General features: G+C 31.3%; 1 protein-coding gene across 1 annotated transcript in view; it reads right to left on the minus strand.

Moving 5' to 3' along the window:
* Nucleotides 1-5010: 5010 nt before the first annotated feature.
* Nucleotides 5011-27272, minus strand: part of LOC119674066 (protein Wnt-5-like) — a 39363-nt gene continuing 17101 nt past the window's right edge. The window contains exons 6-10 of the mRNA XM_038085190.1: nucleotides 23758-24358; nucleotides 19918-20196; nucleotides 7182-7284; nucleotides 6873-7040; nucleotides 5011-5859 (exon numbers count right to left, since the gene is read on the minus strand). Coding sequence (XP_037941118.1) covers nucleotides 5672-5859; nucleotides 6873-7040; nucleotides 7182-7284; nucleotides 19918-20196; nucleotides 23758-24358 — 1339 coding nt within the window. The 3' untranslated portion in view covers nucleotides 5011-5671. The remainder of the gene's footprint in view (nucleotides 5860-6872; nucleotides 7041-7181; nucleotides 7285-19917; nucleotides 20197-23757; nucleotides 24359-27272) is intronic.

Consider the following 27272-nt stretch of genomic DNA (forward strand, 5'->3'; position numbering starts at 1 on the left):
CTCCTCAATTAGCCAAAAAGCTGTTTTGAATCCACAAAAAACCTCTTAATAGTGGGTAGTAGATAGAAGGTCAAACTAAAACCAGCCAGAGGCATTAACAAAGGCAAGAATCTGGCTAATGCTAATGCTGGAGATATCGTCAAGTGAATTGAAGAAGGGGTAGTAGTAGTAGTAAAAACACGAAATTGGTAATACTGATGTTACACTCTACATAACAAGAATTTTCGTCCTAGCCCGAAAGAGCCGATTTTGATGTGCCCGTGACACTCTACTTAACCTGGCCCTAAGAGATCAGATGCAAATCATATTTAACATGTAAATACAATCTTTCAATAATCAACACATATATCAAGTAAAAAATTTTTCTATTAAGCAACAAACTTTTGATACTAAACCTAAGCGGTACAGGTAACATTTTGAGTGAATATTTATGCTGGTTGATATTAAAGTCCAAAGCATATCCTCACCATACAATTTAAAATATTAAAAATTTTTATTCATCTTTTTAGGGTTTCTATTTCACGAAGATATTTTCAGCTCATTTAAAGACGCAATAATTTATACAAGAAATCAAATCAAATCAAATTATCTCAAATCCTTAGATGAGTGAAAACAATGACAATCTAAAGTAAATAACAACCAAAACAAAGTTGAAAGGATGTCAAAGTTCTGTGTTCTGTGTTCAATCAGAGGAAATGAAGTAACAGTAACATAAATTCACTGCTACAGCAACAAATACATGTGTGTCAGGAAACAACTTTAAATAAAGGATACCATACTTTAAAGGAATATACATCAGACATGACTTACATTTCATTTAGACTTATACCTGCATTGTTACAACTGCTCGTACAACGGAATGTACTTGGATTTATTCGTGACATGCTGCATCCTCACGACGTTGAAATGTGAAATCAAAAACATCACTGCCACAGGCTTGCACTGTGTATGTTATTGTTGTTACGGTTCTTCTTAGCAAATATTTAAATATTTTCTTGGGAATGTTCTGCAGATAATCCTTTTCATTTCTACTTTAAGTTGATCTCCTGGATGCTTAAAAAGTGATATAAAATTAAAGAATATAATTTTGGTACCATAATATTTCCATAAATAATACTAATAAAATAGTATCTAATCTGAATACTCGCATCCTTTATTAATTTTAAAAGTGTTATAATAGAGTAATTCCGATTTTCCGGGTATGTGAATTTGACAAAGTATTATAGTAGTAAGAACAACATATTCCATTAAGCAATATATCAATATCGTAGTGAGATTTTTACATTGATTACATTAATATGGATATTGTGCCATAAGTTTACAATAAAACAACTTTATTAATTTTTACTTTCCACGTGGGACAATCTTTTCTTAAAGCGCGATGCAGACTATCATTTTTGAATGTCATTCAAATTGCAGTCTCTTTGCTCAAATTTATTCTACCGACCGAACTTAAACATGCTCACATTCAAGAGTTGTCAATTAAGCAAAATTTTTAAAGAATAAGGGTGTTTACGCACGCTGTAAGTGTGTTTCGCATGCTATATATGTGTTTCGCATGCTGTAAAGGTGTTTACGCACGCTGTAAGTGTGTTTCGCACCCTGTAAGTGTATTAGTGCGACCATGCAAAAATATGCTCTTGAATGATGAATGAAAGTTTTTTGGTGGCAGACCCATTTATCTTCACGACAAGAAGCTAAATGATGTGCTCACCAAAAATTTTGTGAGTACGCCACCATGTTGGTTGCGTGTCATTCAAAGGTGCAGACTATCAGTTTTGAGTGTCATTCATGGATTTCCTCACTTGAATGACACTCAAAAATGATAGCCTGCACCGCGTTTTATTGGAAAGGATAATTTAGTTTTATATCACCGGTAAACATATCTACATATAAACATATCTGTTTATCTTTTTATGTTTTTTTGTTTATCTATTTATCAATCAATGTGTTGTCAATAGATATATTGTTTAAATGTTATGTATAGAGACATTTTTCATAAATACATATTTCACATATTATTTGTCAAGTCATATAAAACAGCTGTTAGTTTCAGAATAAACTTTGTACTCTGGCAAAATATCTGGAGTGCTATAAATTGATCTTGAGTGTTTGCTCAGGATTAACTAATCAAAAATGATATTTTTAATATCGATTGAAAAAGGCACCCCAATTTTATTATTCAAAAACGGCAATAGTAAATTTATTAAAAATAATTGAAAGAAAGAAACAGTACTAAAGTTCTAATAATTGAATATAAGCGATATTTTCGAAGAGCCCACTTTTTATGGATATTTAGCAATACTCAAAACAGCTACAGGTTTTTTTTGTTGTTTTTCTTAAACTGATGTTAATATTAAATTATTTTTTAACTAATTTTATTTCACAACACTGGGAAAAATTGTGATAAAGACCGAGTGCAACAACCCGACTTTAGCGCCATCTTACGTAAAAACTGATTTGAAATTTTTACTTAGTCAGTGCACCAACCTTTCGACAATTGTGCGTTGCCTCAATAATTTATTTACTATAAAATTGCTATTCATTAATCGAAATAGCATGCATTCGCTCTGCCTTCTATCATCATCATCATCATTATTATTACCATCATCGTCGTCATTATCATTATCATCATTTATATTATTTCAAGTGTACTTACATGTTCAAGAGATGTACATTATTGCCGGAGATATACGCAATCGAAAAAGCAGCCAGTCGTATACAAATTAGTCCTAAGAATATCATTCTCTTCATAAACAATCAAGCAGCCATGAGCCCAATCAAATTGGGAATTGTGAAATCGAGGATTGCGATGAAATATCACACCTTATTGATTAACGCGCCCTCATTGATTAAAATCACAGTATCTTTATATGCTGGGTTCCTGTACATAGGAATAGGGACCACCAAATTCAAATAAATAAGGCCGACATCTCTTAATATGCTCCGTTGTATAAACTGAACTAATCGCTTGTGAACTAATCGCAAATACTGTGAGGTTGCACGGGCCTTATAACTTGGATTAAACAGAAATTACAGAAGACAGACGGGTTACTGTGACATTGCCCTGAAGCTTCAACGACGACATATTCCGACAGATACAATGTACATGGAGTTGCTACCAGAAAAAGGAGATATAATCCATAGAAAGAAGACATAGAATATATTATGTCTTTGTCGAGGACTACAGGTAAAATGAATTCAATGACTTGCAGACCATTTGTTCACTGACTTGACAGAGATATCTATAGTAGACTTGTCTATTGTCTTCAGTTTTATCTTGAAGACAAAATGGTTAAAGAAGAACCATTTCAATTTTAAGAACGTCACAATGGCCAATAGATGTCTCTCACTAAAAGTGTTAACAGTATTTTCAGCACGAACTTCTCAACCAAACCTGATCTGATACCATTTAGACAAGAAATATTTCAGTTACTAATTCAATAAAAGCGGAACCTACTCAACACTTTGGTATCTGGACTCAGGTCAGGTCACTGCGTATGCGATAACTGCGTACGAAGACATACAATGAAACTTGGTCCTTTTGATAATGGCTTTTGTATGGAAGCAGCTGTTCGAAGCAGGGAGAAATTGAGCTTCATTTTAATGTCAGAGATCACCTTTGGCTAGTAAGAAATTTAAAATTTTGGATTCTTTTTTATGGCCGATTAATAGAGCTATCATCTTTCAAAGTTATGAAGGAAGTTGACTTCGACTTCGACAGTCAACTTCGACATTGCCTGTGTGATCTACCTTTTTTCGTAGTCTTCTTGGTCTGACGTATAAATCAACGTTTGTACTCGTAATATCCCATTGAGCTATTATTTATGCTCTAATGAGCTTTGGAGTGCAAAACAGCCACTTCAACCTTACCTACATTAAAAAGTTTTATCAAATTCGTCTAGGTTTAGTTATAGTCAATATTTTTCGATTAAGCCATACATATATTTTTATATATCCCTATACATATCCTTATATATCCTATACTTGTTTTGCTTATGAATGAAATAAATACACATAAAGTAGCAGTACCGGAAATTTTGTTGATTAGAAAATATATATTATATACGTTGATTATGGCATTCTCAATGACACGACAATGACAAGTTCTAGTTCTCTCGTCACTTTAATCACTGAAGGATTAAGGTTATGAATCGGATGTTAGGTTGAAATAAAAGTTATTTTATTTTTTGATTTCTTTTTATTACGTGTTTTTTTTTTGCGATTCCTTCCCACCCACAAATACATCTATGACTTAAGAACTACATACATTTAATTTTAAGAGATTACGTCGACATACAATATAAATAATTTTTTCTTATTTTTTATATTATTTCTACATAAATTTTCCATAAATATTTGATTAGCCTTTTTGTGCAGTAAATAAATTTAAAAACCATTTCAAGATGATTTGTTCGAATTACGAGTAAAGTTGAGATACAGCAGCTTAAACATCCTTTTCGTTAACAAAAAAGGAATTAAAGCTGGAAAAAATATTTAATTATAATTTTTATTTTACTTAAAGTAATTATACGCTTTGTTATATTATTTTCTCTTCTAATGTTGTTATATAATTTAATAATTCTTTCTTTAAAGGACGTTTCTTCTAAAAGGTCGTCATAAAGTTACTTTCTATTGAGTATGAATTCTGTTTTTGTTCGTTATTTTAATTTTTATATATAAATACATTTATTATATAGTTTTTATATATTTTTTATATATTTTTATAAAGTAAATAAATTTAAATACATATATAAATATTTGTTTTTTACTTCTGACTTACATTTATAGACAAAATTTTGCACGTTTATCAAGCTAAACTCGATTGGACATATCTACAATTTGGAACACTAAACATAACACTCACTTCCCTACATATAAGTAATTTATGTACTTAATTTAAAAAAAAACTTTACTGGAGAGCAGAACAAAATATACAAATTATTTAAAATAGAAATAATTATATTATTCTTAATATATAAATTAACTGTACGGTTATAAATATATGTATATATATGTATGTATATACTATATACTTGCTGATAATTATTTTAAAAAATTACAAATAAATATACACAACAATAAAGGATAGTCGCTCTCTAGAAAAGCTACAGTTTAGGCTACTGTCCTGTGTGTATGCTCTCCCATATTTCAACCCGTCTGATCCACACACGTCTGCCCTTCTGCCCGTCTGTTTGGCAGTAAATACATTTCTAAACTCTTAAAATTGAAGTAATTTATTTTTTAATCCTAATTAAATATATGTTTGCTTTATTACATATCATAGCTATAATATCATTAGTTTTGTGATGCATTTTAACTTATGGAATTTGCTTACAAAGCCTTACGATAGCGATAAAATGTATATATATATCTTCTCATCTCATCATCTCATCTCATCAAGTTTAGTGTAATCGAACCTCCACTAAAAACTAATTTTGAATTTTCTTCGTAAATCTACGTTTTCTGTTTAAATGCACTGATTTTTACATTAAAGTACTTAAATAAATATTTCCTAGTCACTAAAAATAAATAATTTTCTTTACGGCTAAGAGAAAGTAGTCTAACATGTTTGTTTACTTAGCGGGACATTAAATGATTGCAGATTTTTTTATTATTATTCCATTTTTGTGCTTTAATTTTTGCACATTCAATCCGTTTTTGCTGTGAATTATTTACATGTGTGCTCCTCGAGGACTTTTACACAAATATCGCATTTGACTTGGCAGCACCAGTGGAACTTGCAGTTGCAACGTTCACGTACGACAATATTTTTCGTATTATAGCCTCGTCCACAGCAGAGTATGCCGCATCCATCCAATCCGGATGAGGTCTTGTTGCATATGCGACCATGCGTGCCTAAAGTATGTGAAAGAAAAACATTATTATTATTTAAAGGAATTGTTAAGTAGCTTTAGTTGAAAGTATGGTGAGTTTTAGTTTTGTTGAAATCACCATTAATATCACAGGTGCTTGTACATGCTATGAAAAAAGACCGTAAAACTAAAATTAGGCAAGCATTAAATATCTTAACAATACGATCTGAAGCTAAATTTTTTTACCATTTTAATTCAATATAATATGAGTTAATATAAATAATACATTAAGTTTATTGACATTAAGAGTACTCAGCTAAACTGATAAATGTATTATAAACCTAACAAGCGTATACATTTAACTACTTTGTAAATTAAGTGATAAATCTTGTATGAAAAATAATTTACACACAAACTTGATAAATTTACACGAAAATTTTATCGTAAAAATTTATCGCATAAATTTTTTATATCGTTAAGCTCAGACTGATTGGGATAATACAATTGCCTGCAGACAAGCTAAAAAATCCATGTCGTTTCAGAACAGAAGTGGCATCCGACTTGTCATAGGGTTTCGCACTGTGCATTGCGGTGTTAAAAAGCATCTATCAATTCTAGGTATTACTAGAGACGATAGCTGCAGGAGGAGAAACTGCAGAACACATTCTGTATCACTGTGTATCACTAGTCTCGCCAGACTCAGATTTCGGCACTTATCCATTGCCTATCCACTTATAACGGAATTAGGCGGCATCTCTCCAAAGGACATTATAGCATTCTTAACTGTTACTCGTCTATGGAACTGAAGTGGGTATGTCACAATAATCCTCAAAGGATGCAGTGACTTGGTAATAAGTTCCCAACCCATCTTAAAATCTAATTTAATCTATATATTTTTAACACAGAGTTGCATGCGTTATTCATAAGCAAGTCATTTTATATTTTATTATATCATTTTAGTATTTGATCAATTAGCACGTTTTATAAAATAAAAATTATAGAACAATAAAATAAGCAAATGAATATTTATAAATGTGTTAAATTATTTGGACTTACCCGGCCACTGTAGCTGTTTATTATTTCGACACCAATCAGGACTTTCGTCCAAATAAACCAAATCGTGCGCTGTTGGCACCTTGAACTGTGCATCTTTAACTTGTAACCGCCCCCGTTTGTTTAATTTCACCTCCGTAGATTCTTCATACTTTTCACGTAAATAGTCACCTATAATGTATGAAGAAAATAAATTTTTAATTTTATACCAAAACTTGTGGTGAATAAATCTTGCTTAATGAAATTAGCAAATACAGCAACCACACCTTGTAGGTGAGGGAGACTTTAATTAAAATCGCAATAATCACTTACCAATTTCTCTTATCGATGACAACTGTTGCCAGCACGTAATTAAACTGCATGAACCGGAGACACCATGGCATTTGCAAGTTATACGAGTTTTCTTTATAACGGCCTGCAATGCAATAAAATAAAGAATTAAATAAAATTATTATTTGCTCCATAAATTAATTTTATTATAAATTTATTCATATATTTTAAATGATTCCTGTTTTTAAAGTAGAATTACAGTTTGAAGGTGAAACTTATATTAAAAAGTGTTATTAATTATCAAAGTCAACTAAACTTCAATAAATTTATTCAACAAGAAAATTTATTCAATAAGATAGTGTCATATTTTTTACATTTGTCATTTGAAATCAATCACCACAAAATAAATGAAAGACAATAAAAGAGAAAAGTTCTCTTTTAGGAAGACAATTTGTCGTCACACATATCAATAGCCAAAATGGACGAATTACATTTTGAATTGTTCCCGCACTCACTGTATTAACCGGATTTTGTCCCGAGCGATTACTACCTGTTCACAGATCAGAAAAAAAATGCTAGATTGAAAGAGATTTGGCTCTAATGAAAAAGTCATAGAAGAAACTGAGAGGTATTGAAATGAATGATTGTATTACTCTTGAAAGAGACTTTGTTGATGAATAAAGTCGAAAATTTAACAAAAGGTTATTATTTTTATTGTTTATCCTATGGACCTATCAACCGATATGTTATATCTTGGTTGCAGAACCTTATATATCTCACGCAGACAGCACAATACAAATATCTTTCATGATTTTTGCAAGTTAACATTATCCAACTATCTGACTGAGCTTTTATCCTGTAATGTTAGGGACCTGGCCAAGTTTATAGAACTGTCAGGTTGGTTTTCCTTTACGTGATGTGGGAGTCGTTACCATTTTTTGTGTAGGCTGCATACTGATTTAAATCTATGTATGTACAATGCTATTCCACCACAATGGACCAACATTTGAGCTCAAGTGGGCTATTTGGAAAAAAGGCCGAAACTTCAACCTATCTACCTACCTACTACCGAACAAAAGAAATCAGCCTGTCTTTAAAGAATTTCTTCCTATATAAAATAAATATTAATAATCTATTATTAATAAAAACTTGTCAATGATTAGCTTTTCTTTTTATAATTTATCCAAATAAATCCAGAACATCGTATTATAAATGAACGAAATCCTTATGAAAGCATTTAGCATGAGTACACATGTCCAATTATGAGTAAAGTGGCATGTTGATAGTTCCTTTGTTATATTTTCCACTTTAATCCAATAACACACAAACGAAAAAAAGGAAAACAGAAAGGAGGGTAGGGGGTGGGTGTAGTAAGAGACATTTTTCATTGACTTAAATGCGTTCGTGCTCGCGATGCCAAAATAGCTAAAAACTTTTATTAGATCCAATAAGTAGCAGAGAAAAATCACAACTATTTGCAGCGGTGCTGACAGTTAAAAGTAGGGGACCCCCACACAGAGCAGCTACGTTACACTTAGCTTTGAAAATGTCACCAAAATGAAATCCTTATAAAATTTATGACACATACTCGTACTTCACACAAACTCGCAAGCAGGGATGTCACAGGATACGCTTAGGCACTGGCTTTCCTCTACATGTGTTTGTGTGGCTTTGAAGTAACTTAACGACTTTGTTGCGCATTTCGCCAACGAAATGAAATGCGAAACGAATTTAAGAATTTCTTAAGTTTTCTATAAAAGTTGGAAAGTAAAAATCAAATGGAAAATGACAGCTGTAGTAGGAAAGGAACCGAGTCTTAAATATTAAAAGCGCATGACTTCATGTGCCAGGCTGCCAGGCTGCCAGGCTGCAAAACGAAATAATAAAAGTCAATGCAGGAAACTCGGTGGCGTAGAATAGCAGCCGAGTTGACAATTCTGATTGGCTTTTGTTATGTTCAAGGAGAAAAATCAAAAGCATTCGCAGACATTTGACAATAAATTTTGACAATAATTTTGGCAGTCTAACCGCAGCGAAATGTAAAACGCCACGCTTCCCATTTAAGCGTGACAAATCGCATCAATTTTGCATGTCAGCGCAAGGATGTGCATGTCTCTGCGTCTTTGCGTCGTTGCGTTATTGCATCATTGCGTGTAATGCGACATTGTGGCACGAAAATGCCAATTGCTGCTATTTGTTGCAATATTTTTATTGGGAGCAATTGTTGCTGCTGCCATTGCCAATAACAAAATATTTGCAGAATAATATTTTATGCACAAAAGCCAATTTTGATTCAAATTTCCGTTTCATTTTAATTTCGCTTTTGCTTTTTTATTAAATTAATTTCACGTGTCAAAAGAGATACAAATGATTTTTCCGATTTTCTTTTTCTCTTTATTGGTTTTATTTTTATTTTAATTTGTTGTTATTATGTTGAGGAATTTTTATTTTTTGGCAACAATATCGCAAAGCAGCTTAACTCAATTTAAAGTTTGCAATTTATTTTCCATTTGGCAATATTAAGCGCAGTGTTTGCGCTTTTGCGCTTCTGCGTTTTTTTGTGCGTCGAGTTTATTACAGCAACATTGGCAGGAGCATCGGCAGGCATCATTTTTCACAAAAACAAACTTGGATGCAACAACGCAACAACGCAACAACGCAGAGCAATCGAGCGACATATCAAATGTCAAACAAAATGAATTCGCGATACATGTGTACCGTCGAATGGCGAAAAGTACACCAGAAATGAAACAACAAACCACTTCGTCTATTGAAGGAAAAACATAAAAAAATCTGCAAATATTAAACAACAAAAAAAAACAAAAGATAGAAAAAAACCATTCCATTTACAAAAATATTCACAAAATATGCAATTTCGGCAGCAGTTGCAGCAGCCAAGGAAACTACACTTTTTGCCTTCCTTCCTAAGTTTTTGCTGATAACACAATGATGGCGACATACGACATATTGTGTAGACGCCATGCTTTTTAAAATTTCTATTGCACTGTTGCGGCCACGACACTATCTGTGACAAAATAACGGTAATTCCCATTCAGTTCCAATCACCCTAAACTCATTTCCAGATTCTTATAAAAGTTCTAAAGAATTTTGTGTTTACTAGTCATTTGTATATTAGAGAAGGGAAGATGATGGATCCGAAACCATTTTCTTGAGGAAACAAATTCATATTTCATTAGGGACAGTTTTTCTTTTTTCATATCTGAATGGTTTATCAGTTATTTGAATTTATAATATACTTATTTATCTCACAGTTATATATAAGATATAAGCATAAATATATAATACAGTTAAGGCAAAAGGAGGAGCTTTGAAGTTAATAGAGAGTTAAACTGTTCAAGTGTACTGACTCAAATAGCTTTAACATATTTATATATCTTGAGGGATGTATATCAATATATATATATCGATTCTGGGATGTGGAAATGTAGGAAATGTATGAGTAGCTTATAATTCATTTTTACTTATACTTTAATAGTTTATGTCACAGTTGTAAATAAAAAAACAAATCTCGAGGAATGTATATCGATACAATATACACCAGATATAGGTATATATCGCTTCTGGGATGTTAAAATGTGTAAAATATATGCATTTATGTAGTTTATAACTTATTTTTATTTAACCCTTAATAGTTTATATCTAAGTTGTAAATAAAAAATTATATCTCGAAAATCGTAAGAACTACTACAAAATATACTATATAAGTACTAAGTGAAATATATAAATATAAGAAGTATAAAAATAGTCCACAACATTCAAGTTATGACTTAGATCATAGAAAAATTTTTATATAAAATTTATTTGTTAATAAAAATATTGTAACTAACGATAAGATAGATGCAGTAATATAGCTCTTATATAGAGCATGATATTAAGAGAAGTAAGAAATTGTCATTAACTAAGATACCAAAAGAAATTGGGCTAATGAATAAATGTACCATATTTAACCGAATATGATGCGTCTTATGGCAAAACGTAACTAGAAGAGTTCGAATAGTAATGAAGAAACAACAACAAAAATTTGATTAATTTATTGAAGTTTAGCTGACCACACAACGCGGTTTCGAGTATTGTCAAGAACTCATCATTAGTGATCTTAGAAAATAGTCAAATTTTTATATAATAAGTATATAGGTACTTCATACATAATATGTTGGTGAGCAAGTGCCGGACTTAGAGCTCGTGCCAGTCAAATAAGAAACGATGACTAATCGTGTTTTTTCATAAATAACTAAAACTGCACAGACTTTAAATACTCAAGTTCTAAGTTTTTTTTCACTTAATTTGTAAGTGAGACTAATCAAGGCACTTGCCACGCCTTAATATAAAACAATATACTATACTTAATATACGCGTCGCGACCATTGCGACAGTTCATCATATGACTAACTGCATAACATGACCCTCAAAAAAAATAACATTTACTATCATATGATTTGATTTATACTTAACTAAAATAAATAAATTTATCTTTGGATGAATCTTCTGGATCACTAACACAGTAAAAATAAAATCGAAAGCCACGCTACGCGTTAAAGAGTGGTTAAGATTAAAAAGGTTAGTCGCAAAAATAGGTCGCAAAAATAAATCATCCAACTAGCAATTTTGATTCTGTACTTCATTTTTTGTAGCATAAGAAATCATCTTCAAGGACGGAATAAACGGAATAAATCACCTAATCACCAGTGAGCTGCAGAAGGCAAGTACTTTCATTCTCCTAAGAGCTAGAAACCGCCTTCAAAGGAGGAAAAACCACTCGATTACCATAATAAGTCATTCAAGAAGCAAGCGGAATAGAACATTTCATTATTCTACGAGTTATGCATTAGAGGCAGAAGAACTACCCCATAACTGAAACAAATTACCCAATCAGCAAGTTGGATAAGATAGTTCATTCTAATGAGAGAAATAAGTAATCTTAAAAGAAATAGGGAGTATCCCGTCGCAAAATAAAACAATTAGCCAGAAAACTGAATTAAAAATTTTATTTTCGTAAGAGTAAAAATGAATTTAAAAGGCAAATCAACTAATTTCCTAGGTCTATAGATCTTTTTCTTGCTCTTATACAATTTTTAAGTTCTGACAGTGATTAGCGTCCCTAGTGATACAATTCTTAGACATTAATTTTTACTGATAAGAATAATTAATGTTCTTACTGAACCGATTCTTAGACAAAACCCTCTTCTCATGAGAGTGATCATTATTCCTACTGATTTTATTCTAGGATAACACTTTATTCTTAAAAGAGTGACTTTTGTTCTTACCGATTGAATACACTGACAAAAAATTCTTCTTATGAGAGGTTTTTATGGTTATGTATACTGAAGTTTAAACACTGTTATTCTAGTTTAAACACAGAACTGTTCAATTTGTTTTCAATCGATTTGATTCGTATTTATGGGGCAGTAGGCAGCTCATCTTGCACAAAAACTGGTTTAGGCTCCAAAAGATGGCGTACGTGTTATATATTAAATATTAAATCACAATAGGCCGTCTATATTTAAATTTATAGTGGTGCAAGAGGGAAAGGGAGCTGGAGTTCAAAACATCTACTTTTTATTTTTTTTTTATAATTTATTATTTTTAATAATATTACTTAAAACAATTTTTTTTTGCACTTTTTTAATAACACATAATAGAGCAGCAATTGACGAACAACTCTTTTTAAATATTTTAATTATTTGTTTAACTTTTTATTCCGCACTTGTATAAAATTTATCATGTTGTATATATTTATATATGTTATATATATATATATGTACATAAATATTTAAAAAATTCCTAAAACTCGTTGCAAAATACAATACTTATCAAAATGTGGATGTACATTTTTTATGGACAGATAACGAATTGCGAGTATCTCCAATGGTCTGTCTCGTCTACCAAATAATCGAATAACAGGCGAATGGTGCAGTGGATTTTCGACTCGGTTTCGACTCACTTCTGTTCCTTTTATTCCATTTTTTTCATTTTTTCCTTATTTACATTTTTTATAATTTGCGATTGCATATTGCGGTTGCCAAACGGAAGTTGCAGCTCGAGTTGGTCAATTTGTTTGGCAGAGGTCTACTCGGAGGTTAAAACAATAAAAAACTATAGCGGAAAAAATTTTTAGGAAAAGTAACAAAAACATTTTGATCAGCAATTTTGGCTACACTTTATCGAAAAATGTTTGTTAAAAAACAAAAAAAAAATATAAATAAATGAATGAGAAAACAAAAAAATGAAATTTTGTAGACTGAAAAAACGCAACCAATTTGTCAACATGTTTTGCGGTGCAAATTGATTTGTTCTGAACTTAAACTACAAGAAAATTAAACACAAAATGATACCAGAAATACTAAAACTTATTTATAAAAAGTTTTAAGAGAATTTCAGCAAAGGAAATACCTTTTTACTCATTATTGAAATAGTTTAATAATAGATTTTATGTGAAAAATTATTTACAAAAAATAGTTAAGGAACTTATCGAGCATTTCAAACTGAACTTCTAGAACTCACACAAAAATTTATTATAAAAAAATGAAAAATGAATAATAATAGTTCCAAGTTTAACTAGGAAGTCCATGAAAGTTATGGATTGAATGGTCAATAACACTTATTGACAACATTTATTTATTACGGAGAGCTAGTAGTATACTATGCGACATTCAGAATATACGCACTTACAGTGCATGATGTTACGCCTAAGGGTAGTGTACAAACATAGGCTACAATCCAACAGAAGTCGAATTTTTATACAGAATATTCGGCTTTGTTTTCAGTGAAGACAACGCCGAGGCAGCATCTGCGAAACCTAACTAAGAAAAAGATTACAAATAAATAATGAAGGTCAGTTAGACTCCGGAAAATAATGGAAGAGACAGAGACAATGGTTGAGTGTAAAAGCAGAAACCAAATGCAAGAACCAAAATGGCTGTTAATGCAAGGAAGAAGTGAATCTGGAATAAACATTGTTGTATGAAATAACTAAAAAGCAAGTAAAAAAGGATAAACCAGAGAATTTTTCAATTTAACGAGTGAAAGTGGTGAGTTGAAGTTCTGTTCATAAGAACTATCATACATTTTAAGCCCTGTCGAATGCGAATATATTAACGTAATGACTATTAGAGATAAGCAAATAAGAGTTCGAAGGAAATACTTTGAATAAGTTTACACGAAGTGCAACCTTATACTATAAATTTCTGTAAGATATATAAGATAACAGCGCTGTATAACATAAACGCCGATCACCTTACAATCGATGAAATATAAGATGCATTAAATCTTTGAAAAGTAAAAATGTTCTAGGATATGTTCTTCACATTAATACTCGTATACTATGGACATTATAAAAAGTATTAGAAGATGAATTCAAGCCGACGCTCTTACAATCGCAAGTAAGGTTTTAAAGCAAGAAAAGGTCTTCGAAGTGTTTTGGTTTTCATACTGTAAATACTTAAAAATTGCCTAATCAACAACAGTTCTACATTCTATTTCGTTTAAAAAATCCAGATTCAATTAGCAGGTATATTTAATAGAGTTGTAGTCTTATTTAGTTTCCCGTGATATATAATTGCCTTAGTACTATTGCAAGGTGTTCTCGACCTTTTTTTTTGACTCTCTTGCTAATTCAGAAATTATAACAGTCTTTTGTTTGGTTCTACTTCGTTTTAGGATTTTACATCTAGGACATCTTCATGGTCTAATTATATCGTTACTATTGCATAGTCCTTCCAATTCTTTTCTACTTTACATCTTTAAGAATTTTTTGGTTAATCTTCAAATTATAATTTTGGATGGAACAAATGCAAGTGTTCCTATTGCCTCATTACTGTCATGAAGTCTTAGCCAGAAAGAGTTGTGGGTCTCTTCTGTTTGGTTATAAGTGGAATTTTCTCCAATTGTCATCTCTAGAGTAATCATATTGTAGAAGATTAGTTAAAGGCTGAGGAGGTAAAGAAGAGAGAGAAACTGCATACCATGTGCTTGAGAAGTACCCGGTATGGATGTACAAGCGGAAAAAACACCTAGGAGGGTATTTCATGGATCATAAGGATTCAAGACTAGGAAAGATGGGCTCTTTACTGTCTTTTATTGAAGAAATCGGACTTGGAGAAACACTCTAATTCGACAAAGGGGCACCATAGATCTTTTAGGGTGCGGTGCAACATCCTTTCTTTTAATAATAATAATAATAACAATAAAAGCTGAACCCTTTTTTCTCCAATATCAGAAAAATTGTTGAATATTTTTTATTTTTCAATTTTAGTTTGTTAAAGTTAATATTACATTTATTGTATGTGCGGTTAGATACCATTTAATTAAATTTTTTTGAATAATTAGTTCAGGGTTCTTTAATGTTTCTTTTTACAAATATAATAAATAAATAATCACATCACATAAATTAATTATGAAATGTTATTTACAAGAAATGAAAGAAATCAAATTAATTGAAATAAATCAAGTATTTCAAAAAAATCGCTCTATGGTTTATAGTACATTATAGTACATAGTATCTTTAAAGAACTTAATTGCGTTTGCAATTTGTTAACTGTCAAATGCTTTATTAATATAATTTAAAGATTTTAATTAAACTAAGAAATTATAAATATTTTAATAAAAATTGTGACAGAGTGACATGCACACCCGCAACAGAGTCACACAGAGTCACACAGAATCACACAGAGTCACCTAGGTCTTGGAAGGTGTGCCTTTATAAGGCAATGCATTGCTCTTGGCAATCACTCTTTTGACACTTGGCAATTTGAAAAGTTACAACTGCAATTATCGCAGCCGGCAAGCAATCTCGGTGATTTGCTAAGCCATTGTTGCGAATGTTAAATAATTATTTTCAAATGACAGCAATAAAGCAGAAATTCCTTTTAAGAATCGCGCAATCTAATTATTTACAAACTGAAAATGTATAAATTTATATTTGCATAGGCGGTAATTAAATTTTATTGGGCGGTACAGTAGGTAACGTCAGTAATATGTAAACGGTTCTATAAGCAAGCAACCAGATTAATTTAGATTTTATTATGGGTAATAAATTTTACTATGTATTTAAGTTTTAAGCCTTATGCCTCATTGGGAGTAGAGAAGAGGATAACAGTAGAAAATATTCAATATTTTATTTGACTATGTGTGCCATAATTCAAGAATATTAAAGTCTATTTTATTAATTTAATTTCTCTTGAAAAAATTACAAATGATATTGTAACACAATTTTTTCTTTAATATATTCTTTCTATTATTATGCAAACTTTTCTTGCAAAATAATTTTCTAGCTGTCATGCCCTATTTTTCTACTCTTTTCCACAAAAATGCACAAATTTATTCATTAATATGTACTATATTTTCGAAAAAGAAGTACTAGGTAGGTGACTTCAGAGAGCTGCTTGCAGTTACCAAGCATGCGTTAATTAAATATTTTTGCTTAAAATTATTTGACATTTGTGAGCTTAGTTTGTACTTTTCATCAAAGCTAATTAAATCAAATAAAAAGGAAAACATGATAATATGTATAAAAAGAAATCCATTTTATATAAGCTTTATTTGTATGATGCACCATTTTGTTGAAAGCATATATTGTTCCAGTTAAAATCGATGTGATTCAGAGACGGTAATACCTGTGAAATGCGAAAGGAAAGATCGGACATGCTTGCGGGTAGAGTTTGTTAGTAAATCTTTCAAATACCTCGATGTGGATTCAATTGATCTCAGTGCGATCAGAGGTCTTCAAGCAAAAGAAATTAGAAGGCTTGTCAAAGCCTTAAATTTCCCAACTTAGCATAACATTTATGCTCTTGGAAAAGTACAATAGATCGCAGTATACAATTTTATTTTCTATCAATATTATTTTCAAGTTGTTGATTTCCTACTGGTATTTAAAGAACTGTTACGCAACTTATTTAGATCCGGAGTATTTCTCTGAGTTTAATTTGCTTGATTAACTGTAGTATTAAACAGACTTTACCCAGACATATTTCTTCATTCTATAAAAGTTGTTTAGCTGGACATTAATTTTGTTTTTTAATGCATTACGTATTTTCTACGCCAAAATCCTAGCACAGTGGTCTCATCTCTTTACTATCAAACCTATAAATTCCATTGGATTAGGTCCCAATTTTTACAAGGTAATAATTTCTCGTGAAATCTTTTCTGTTTCTTCTGTTCTTCTAAATGAATGACAAAACGATGTATTCTTCCAAAGCCACAGAATAGCTACAACAAAATAGGTGCTCTATTGACGATAGGTTCGTCTGACAGAGATCTGTTCGGCCTAACGCAGCATGAATCTCCAGGTGCATCTGCAAGTCCGCTTAGTGCTACCCCAACTTGATCACCCCACCGGAGACGCTGTGTACCACAACGCCTTCTTCCTCCAACTATTGCTTCAAATACCTTTTTCGCTGGAGCATCTTCATCCATTCTCACGACATGACCAAGGCTGCGAAGTCGCTGAATGTTAATTCGCTGAATTATATCAACATTGATATATAAAGCTCGTACAGCTCGTGGTTCATTCGCATACGGTAGTCGTCGCCAACTTGTAGAGGACCCAAGCGTTTATGAAAAACGTTTCTCTCGAACATTCCCAGTGCTGCTTCATCATTCTGTGATAACGTCTATGCTTTTGCAGCATACAGAAGCACAGGAAGTATGAACGATCTATAGAGCGTAAGTTTTGTTTGTCGAGGGAGAGCTCTACATTTCAATTGCCTACTGAGCTCATAGTAGCATCTATTAGCAATGGTGATTCTTCGTCTGATCTCCAAGTTGACATCTTTGTTGTTTGTCATGGCGGTTAAAGTCCGTTTTGTTTTTAAGATTTTAACTTTTATTTAGATCATATTTATTGTATATTCTTATATATATTTCGGTAAATTCGCGTTTGCCTTCATCAGGAGAATTCTACATAATAAGGTAGCCAAAGTAGATGAAAGCATTGATAGATTTGAAAGTAAAGTCCATTTTAAAAATATTGTATATATTAAAAAATTAAATATCCAATTGATGTTATAAATAATTAGGAATTATTAGTCATTTTTATTAGTGATAAATAGTAAGTAAGGAAGAAAGTTGTAGCATCTTCCTTTGATGTTAACTAAATTACTGTTTTCATGTTTGAATGAATTAGTTCGGATCCTAAATAACACCAAACTGTTAACTTTTCAGCCTGGTATTACCTTTTATGACTAACAATTGAATATTCTGTATTTTAAATATGGTTATATTAAGTCAGTAGCAATTGTTAAAGATAAAAATAAGCCATTGACCGCTATGATGTTTAAATAATATATATTTCTGGCTTAATTATATCCTGTATTAATTTAATAACAATTTCATTGTTATTAATTTTCAATTTTTCAATTTTTATTTCAAAATAATCATTTCTATTCCTTTACTTGTGAAGAATGTGATAAATACAAAGGCCGTTACGACATTTGAGAAATACATAGTACTGATTTAGTTACCCTGTATTTATTTAATATCAATTTGATTTTAACTAAGCTCTTGTTATGTCCTTCATAAATTATTCCCTCGTTTAGTTTGTTTAGCTTACTTTTATATAATATATTTTTATTCCTTTACCGAAGCCTATTTGTGCTGAATTAAATGTTTATTGATATTTTCCCTTAGTAAATAAACAAGCTCATATGAAAAGTTTTTTCTTATGAATAAAATAAATTTTGCAAATGTACTCAATCAAGGAACTCATTAGAGATTTTGCATATTTAATCACAATTAATGTTACTGACGTCGAACACATGTTTTATTAAACACTTTTGGCCTCAGGCAATTTTTTAAATCGAATGTAAATGTGTCACATAAATTTTCCAATTACAACTGGTAATTGATTTTGATTTATTTTTATTTTTTTATATATAGGAATTAAGCTTAAATTTATAATTTCATTATTAGCACTCAAATTTTTTTATTTTATTTTATTTTGTTTTGTTTTTTTTTGTTTGTGGGAAAACATACAATATTCATTGCAATACTCGTATTTACTTTACTAAATTTACACTTTTTTTTGTGTATTTTTTCATTTTATATGTGCAAAGCTTGCGAATCGTTTAAATCAACAAACTGAGTCAATAATGTTCACTGACAACAGAAATGACCTGTTGCCTACCCAACAACAGCGATACGCCCACCCATTCCATACGCCTTCTTTGCACCACTCCATGCCTTATTTTTGCTTTTGCTAATATTTTTGCAATTTATTTTTATTAACATTTTTACATTTTTACATTTGGATATTTTATTTCATTTTATTTTCTGCCCATTTTCAATTTTCGTCATAGGAAATCATCATAGATTAATTGCCCGGAGCACTTTTCACATTGGTTCATTCGTACTGGACATGTTTGTCATGTAATAAGTCGTGCTAATTGGCAATTGACTGCACCTCGTATTGCCATACCCCAATACCAATAGTTACACAGTACCAGAGAGGGAGTCAGAGAGTGAGAGGGAGAGAGAGAGAGAGTCAGAGAGTGGGAAGGGAACGACTGCATGCAACAGGTATTATAACAAGCGTCACTGACTCTGATTAAAAGTTAACATTAAACGTGTAACGTGTAACGTATAACGTGTAACGGCAACAATTTAATATGCCATTATTGTAGCGGCAAATAATTCAGGGCTTTTAAATTTCTCTAACAGAAAGGCTCTTTCGGAACACAATTCTGGAGCCTTTTCAACAACGTGTTTACGGATAATTAAGATGGAAAAAAGTTATTAGCAACGTTAATTGTGAACAACTTACCCTTCTGCCGGCTTCATTGTTGTGCAAATTCATTAAAGAACGTGCTTTCGCTGAAATGTTGTTCCTCCACTTGCCACCAACTGTGCCAGTATTGCTGCCGGCAGCGCTACTCCCAGCGCCTGTACCGACACCATTGCCGCCCGTGTTTGCATTGTAAACTGTGTCGAGCGGACCATTGCCTCCGATACCATTTACGGCGCGCTGATTTTTACGTTTCCTTTTACGTTTGCCGTCCATGTTAAAAACTTTTGAATTTAAAATTTCTCGATTGATTTTTTCCTAGAACGAAAAACAAAAAAAAAAAGGACAAAAAGATGATATAAAGTAAATAAAAAATATTGTATTGTATTCATATTATGAGCAAAACATGATGCTCAAAGCGATGCACTCAAAGCTAAAATTTCAAATTTATTACACGTTACAATAGCAACAACAACAACAACAACAACAACAGCAACAATAATAACAAATTTTATTAAAAAATTTGGTTTTTGTTACAAAAACTTTTTCATGTTATCCTTATTAGAGTTGTTAGAGTAACTCAAAGGTAAAATGAGCATGAATTTTACCTTTGGAAAAAAAGTAATTTTGAAACCAAACGCTTTGACAAGTTGAACAGCTGGCGACGTAACAAGCCAATATAAAAATCCTCACAAACTTAACGTTTCTCTTTTATTTACAAATATAATTTTATTTTCCTCTTTTGGTCAGTGCACGAGGCACGGGACACGGCATACGGGACACGGCATACGGGACACAGGCAGACGGTTCGAGCTATAATACTTTGAAGGGGAGATCTTTTAATTTGGGTTTTGATTTTGGGTGGACAATGTTTACAAGCGCCAAACCAGGAATATTGTACCTATAAGCCATTTGGAAAAACATGAAGCTGAAGTGAAAACATTGCGAAACTTTTTGAAATTTTTGCTGATGTTCGTCTGTGTACCTTTTCTTTGTTGTTATTAGTCTCAGGTATGGATCTCCCAAATAAGTTTAAGTATTTAATAGAAACAATTTAATTTTTTATAAATTACAATCGTTCTTTAGTTAAGTAAAAGGTTTTGTAGCAAATGTGTCTCGTTAAAGAAATGTCAATGATGCAATGAGAATGATTGGGGAACTGTACTGTTACTAATGAGAATTATAATGATTATCGTAATATTTTTTTTAATTGTGACTTATACGTTAATTATTAAATATAAATAATTTTAACTAAAATTAAAAATGAGTTTAAGATAAATAAAATTGTTCTGTTCCATGAGCTATAAGTAGTAAACCTCAAGTAAAACACAAGTACAGCACAAACTGAGAGCGTGACACAAATTAAGTGCCAAATTACGCTCTTTACATAGACTTTCAAGGAACAGCTTTATGTAAAATCTGGTGAGAACATCAGTGCCCCACAAATAGGTAAACACTACAAAACAGCTGATTTACTCATTATAAAAATTTTACTTGAAATAAAATGTACGAGTAAAGTCTCTGTAGCAATTTCAAATTTCGACGGGGATATTACGCTCTCTCATTTACTCAAAAATGCTTTCATTTACTCGAGAATTTGCTGGTGTGACGAAGTAATATAATTACAACAAAGAGAACTGTATTCTTACCTAATGAGAATAATACAGTGATTATCGGCATTTCTTTATCTAATTCTGACAGAAGTTTTTGTTACAATTAATAGATGTGTAATAATTCTTATGAATATGTTCCTAAATAAATTAATATTAATTCTAAAGCATATTTATAATGTATTATATCGCATTTATAAATCTATTATCTGCAAATTTCTTTTTTTTTTTATTTAATTATGGCAACCTACAGGATGAGATATGTAGTAGATCTTTTAAATATGGTATAAAACAAATTATTAGTTCTAAATATGTGGTTCTAAAAATATTTTTCATACCTCAATTATAAATCTATAAATCTATTCTACAGGTTAAAGAAGTGTGTTAGATCTTATAAATATGGTCTGAAATAAATTAATAACATATCAATTAAGTTTGTTAAAGATAGCACATGACGGTTTCATTCGATATTAGCAACTCATAAAGTAATATTTTTCTAGTCCTGCCATGAAACCAGGAATATTCTATTTTGGGTTTGATATTGCGCTAATTTTAACAAAATATTCATCGGGTAATGACTCTTCTTCAAATTTTTGCAGTGGTTTGGGACATTTTTTCTTTTCGACATTAAAATCATTACTTTTAAGGGTGAATACTATTATTGAGAAGTTCTAATCGCTGGAATATATTCAGTATTAAATACATTTAGCTACAATTGATTTGCAGAAATACTTAACATATATTCTGATTATACCCACAAATTAAAAATTCTCACAAATGTTATATTATGTAGAACACATCTCTAACAGAGACGTAGAAGCTTAGCTAGCATAACTGAACGAGGGAAACTTATAGAGAGAGAATAAAAAAGAGAAAAAGACTAAAGAAATGAGATTGAAATTGAGACAATGAGATTGAGAGAAAGACATTGACAGAGAAATTGAGAGAGGTAAAGATTGAAATAGTGAAAAGGATATTGAGAGAAAGACATTAAGATTGAGAAGAAGAGATTAAGAGACAGAGATTAGAAGAAACAGAGAAAAAAGGAGAGATTGGGAGAGATATTGAAATTCAGAGATTAAAGAATAGAGATATTGAGATAAGGATAGATTGGGAGCACGGTTGCCACTTATGGTACTTTAGTACCAAAATTGGTACTTTTTTTTTTATTTTTTTCGTTTGGTACTCATGTTTAAAAAAATGGTACATTTTTGACGACCCAACTTTATTGTGGATATTTCCAATTAATTTTTTTTATAAATGCAACTTTGCACTATTTTATATTTTGTTCATTTATAACACTATGAAAAACACAGAACGAGAAAAGAAAAAGGTCCAAAAAAATTTTGGACCTTTTTTTACAGAAATGGTACCTTTTTAAACCAATTTTGGTACAGAAAAAAATTTTCAAGTGGCAACCGTGATTGGGAGAAAGATATTGAGAGCGAGAGATCATAGGTGATAGAGTTTTCGATAGAGAGAGAGAGAGAGAGAGAGAGAGAGAGAGAGAGAGAGAGATTAAAAAGAATAGAGAGATTGAGAGCGTGAAAGTGATGGTAAGAAAGAGGGAGATTGAAACAGAGAGATAGGGAGATAGAGAGATTTAATATTATTCCTAACAGAACGTAAGAGTTTCCTGTTTGCCTTACATGGGTTGGAATGACTTGTGTTAAAGAGTTATTCCACAAGTACCTCTCTCCCTGAACAATCCAAACTAAAGAGACGAATTAACATTTTACGAATTTATGTCTTAGAACAACATTAGATTAGGGCATATCAAGGAACTCAGGTATACGGAAATATTCTTATCAAACGAGGCAGTTTTTGTTAACAGTTTATGGACCCTTGTAGTGAAAGTAATTTTGAATTTTACATATTCATATATATATAATCTTAAAACATATATCGTATTATTAACAAAATTAATAAGTTTTACAAAATATTGATTACTGATTTTCAAATTAATTGAATAATACAATTTTACGTGTCAGTTGATATGTTTTCTTTGCTATTGTAGAAAATTATACAAAATTGAAGTGCTTAACAAAAAAGGAACCCCAATTTAAGCACTTAACATTTCTTTATATCGAACTTTTTCTATATATACCAATATGCTTGTATAATATAAATGTGTTTACGTGTATATTAAAATACGCAACTGCTTACAAGTTTGTATATTGTATAATGTAATACATTTTCCTGGTTCCAACGTGACGTAGCTTTGAGTGTCCATTTAATATTCTTAATAAATGTACAACAATTCACTCACCTGTAATTCTAACATTTCCCTTTGCTCCAATTTGGAATTGAGTATTTCCTTAGTAATACGTTCCTGTAACTCCAATAAATCTGCTGGCTTAATGCGCCCCGCAGTGTCTTCCTCAGATGATTCTTCCTGTTTTGGTGGCGCCACAGAAGATGACTTTAACAATGTGTCCTTTGAACTTGCTGTCACGACTGTTGGCAACTGACTGTTGCTGTTGCTGTTGTCATTGCTGCCACTACTACTGCTACTACTGCTGCTAATACCACTGTTACTCATGTTGTTTGCATCATTCTTGACAGTTTTATTGAAAATTTGTTGATTGTTGTCATTGTTGATATTTTCTATTGTTGTACTGGCTGTTGTTGTTGATATATTAGTTGGTGCTTTCAAAGTTGTTGCTGCTGTTATGTTGCGTGCTGATTTCATCGTCGTTGTAGTAACATTAATTTTCTTAAAAGTTGCAGCAACTGCGCCAGCATCATCTGCTTGCATTTGTTGGTTACGTCTTTGATGAAAACGACCACGTTTACGTTCAGGATTACCAGCACCACGTGTACCACGTCGTGTTTCCTTCTCACGTATATCAATAAAATCAGTAGCAAACCTATAAAAAATATATATACTCGAAATTAATAGAATTTTAAATTTGAGCTTATTGAATATTTGCTTAGCATATTGCTTCGAATATAATTTCCTTACTTTCTTTAAAGTCAGTTTTAATCTTAATACATATATACATACATATATACTCGTACATACACCATATACCATAATAATTTATCTGCAAGCGCAAATCTCAACAGCAAATGCCGCAAATTTACCCCACAGGACTTGTTTATTATTTGTTGTTGTGCAATAAATTTACATGTTGGCCATGAATTAGAAATCGTAACATAGCAACAAAACGCCCTTCGAGAATAACCATTAAGCTTAATTGCATTTGCTGCACTTTGTTGTAATTGCATATATCCTGAAGGAATGTTTTTAGTGTTGATAAGATTTACATAAACGCTGTGTTGCGGAGTGTTTCAGGGTGTGTTTGCAACATATTCGAGAGGAGGGTTTGGGAGGGTTCAACTGTTAAATAGCCGGCAGTAAAAAATATGTGACATATGTGTTTTTGTTCAAAAAACAAGGTAAATTAGAGATTTATTTTGGGAATTAAGTCTTTTTAGAATAAGAATTAAATTTATGAAAACAGAGATTTTTTGTGTTTTGTATTGCCAGCAGCTGTTGTTTTAAAAAATTAGTTTTGGTAGTAAACTCTTCTTCATAAAAGGATTATAAAAAGCTTGTAGCTTGTAATAATAAATGCAACTAATTTGTTACAAGTACGAGTACTCATAGTTACTTGGTAAACTATAAAAACATAACTTATTTCTTTGCCTCAAGTCAGAAAAGAACCATTATTGTGAGAATAATGTGCTTCACGTTCATATATGTTAATGCTTCTTTAGTCTTATCGTGTTGTGCACACATTCTAGTTAAAAGGTTAAAAACCCTAATTTGCTTCCTACACTCCATCACATTAACCCTAAATGTAAACAAATCAGCACGACACAATTTGAGTCTTTAGTGAAACATTTGCTGATGTTAAGTTACTTCTGATGTAATATATGAGCATGTTTATGCATTTGCAGCAAACAAACTTATAAAAAATTTCATATAAAAATATACTATAAGTTAGTAAAATAAACAAAAAATAAATAAAATAACAAGGCCTTAAAGCTGTTGTGCGAACATCGTGCCGTTATTATCACCTCCTTGCCTCGTACCCGAGAAACGCTATTAAAACAGTAACATTACACGCATATGCTCGTCGCTGCATACCCGAGGCTTATCTGTCAATAACTTGGCAACATTGTTGAGTTGTGTAAAGTCCTTGTATGCGGAAACAAGGCGCGCCAAAAGTTACACCAATAAAAAGATTACAAAATGTGCAGTAAAGAATATAAAAAAATTTACTCTAAATATTACAGTCCTTTTGTTTGATTGCCACTTGTGAGCTACATTTTCAAACAGAACTGTTAACTTATTTATGTTTATGTTCCGCTGCGTTCTATATGATCTAATGGTACAGATCTTCACAGAGATGTCAACGAAGTTGACACCTGTTTAAAAATATGTGAGAGACAAAGCACTAAAACTCTTTGGAAATAAATATAACCATTCGAAACAAACACTAAAGTAATTAAGAAGCAAGAAGTGATAAGTGGATCGAATTCTTCTCAATTAGCTAAAAAACCGTTTTAATTCCTTGTAATTATGGACAGAAGGATAGGCATACCAAAACGAGTCAATGCATTGATAAATGCAAGTATCTGATCAACACCAATGTTAGAATATGATCTGGTTTGTTGAGAAATGGAGTGCCCGGTTCTGATCAAGCCGAAGGTCTTCCGGTTCCTCCTTTTCGATCATTCGTAACTATGCTTTACAGAAGAGTAAGCCGAGTCTGGTTCCATGTCGTTCTACCATATAGTTAACAGCCACGTTAGGACAGATACTAACTTAGATGCTTCCGATTTATTTATAAACTAGCTAAGAGCTTGTTCTTAACTTAAAACTTAAAGTATGCAAATTTAAAAAAAAGTTATATGTTGAAACACTTAAAGTTAAAATTCACCCAACTTTCCGAGCCAGGCATTAATAAATTCACTTACAATTGCGAGTAGATGTGCTGATAGACAAAAAAACAAGAGCAACAAAAACGAAAATCAATTCACAAAGTATGTCTCACTATTTGGGTTTGTATAGTACAGATGAGATGATCGAGAAACTTACGAGAAAACTAAACATATAGAAGATATTCAGCTGTATACAGGAAAAAACTGTTATTGAAATACAATTGCTTTGCCACTTTAAAAGAGGATTAAGTAACAAAAATACAACTTTTATAAGATCAAAAAATATATAGACAAGGGTGTATTGCGATCTGTAATATTTACCATTAATACTATTGATAAATTTAATAAAAAGTCTTAGTTCAAGATCCCGACTAAATAGTAACCAAATTCTTTATTTACGATAAGCGCAATTAAAGGAATTAGAGCTATTGTTAAACCTAACAATATCTTTTGATTTAAAATCCCAGTTATATAGTAACTAGATTTTTTCTTTCTTTGTGAGTTTCACAGTAATATATTTTTTATTGACATTACAAAAATGAATAAAAAACAGTCACTAGTTATCTAAACAGTTTTAGTTTGATCATAATTTATGAATTAAATAAAACATTAAAAAATTATAAATAGTACTATTTATTAAATTAAGTTAACTTATAAAAAATACATAACAAAGTTATCACTAAGTATTATTATATTTGATTTAATCCTACACTAGTTTACTATAAATGCATAATAAATACAAAATATGTCTGAATTATTTACCAAATGATGTATGCTTCATATATCAAAATCTGAATATAGCTTCTTTCAATTGTTTGAAGCAAAATACTCATAACATGGACTGCAAGTATATTTTTATAACCACCAATAAAACTTGAACCCAATATCATG

This window comes from Teleopsis dalmanni, chromosome 2, assembly GCF_002237135.1.
Source record: "Teleopsis dalmanni isolate 2A chromosome 2, ASM223713v2, whole genome shotgun sequence".
Taxonomy (NCBI): Eukaryota; Metazoa; Arthropoda; class Insecta; order Diptera; family Diopsidae; genus Teleopsis; species Teleopsis dalmanni.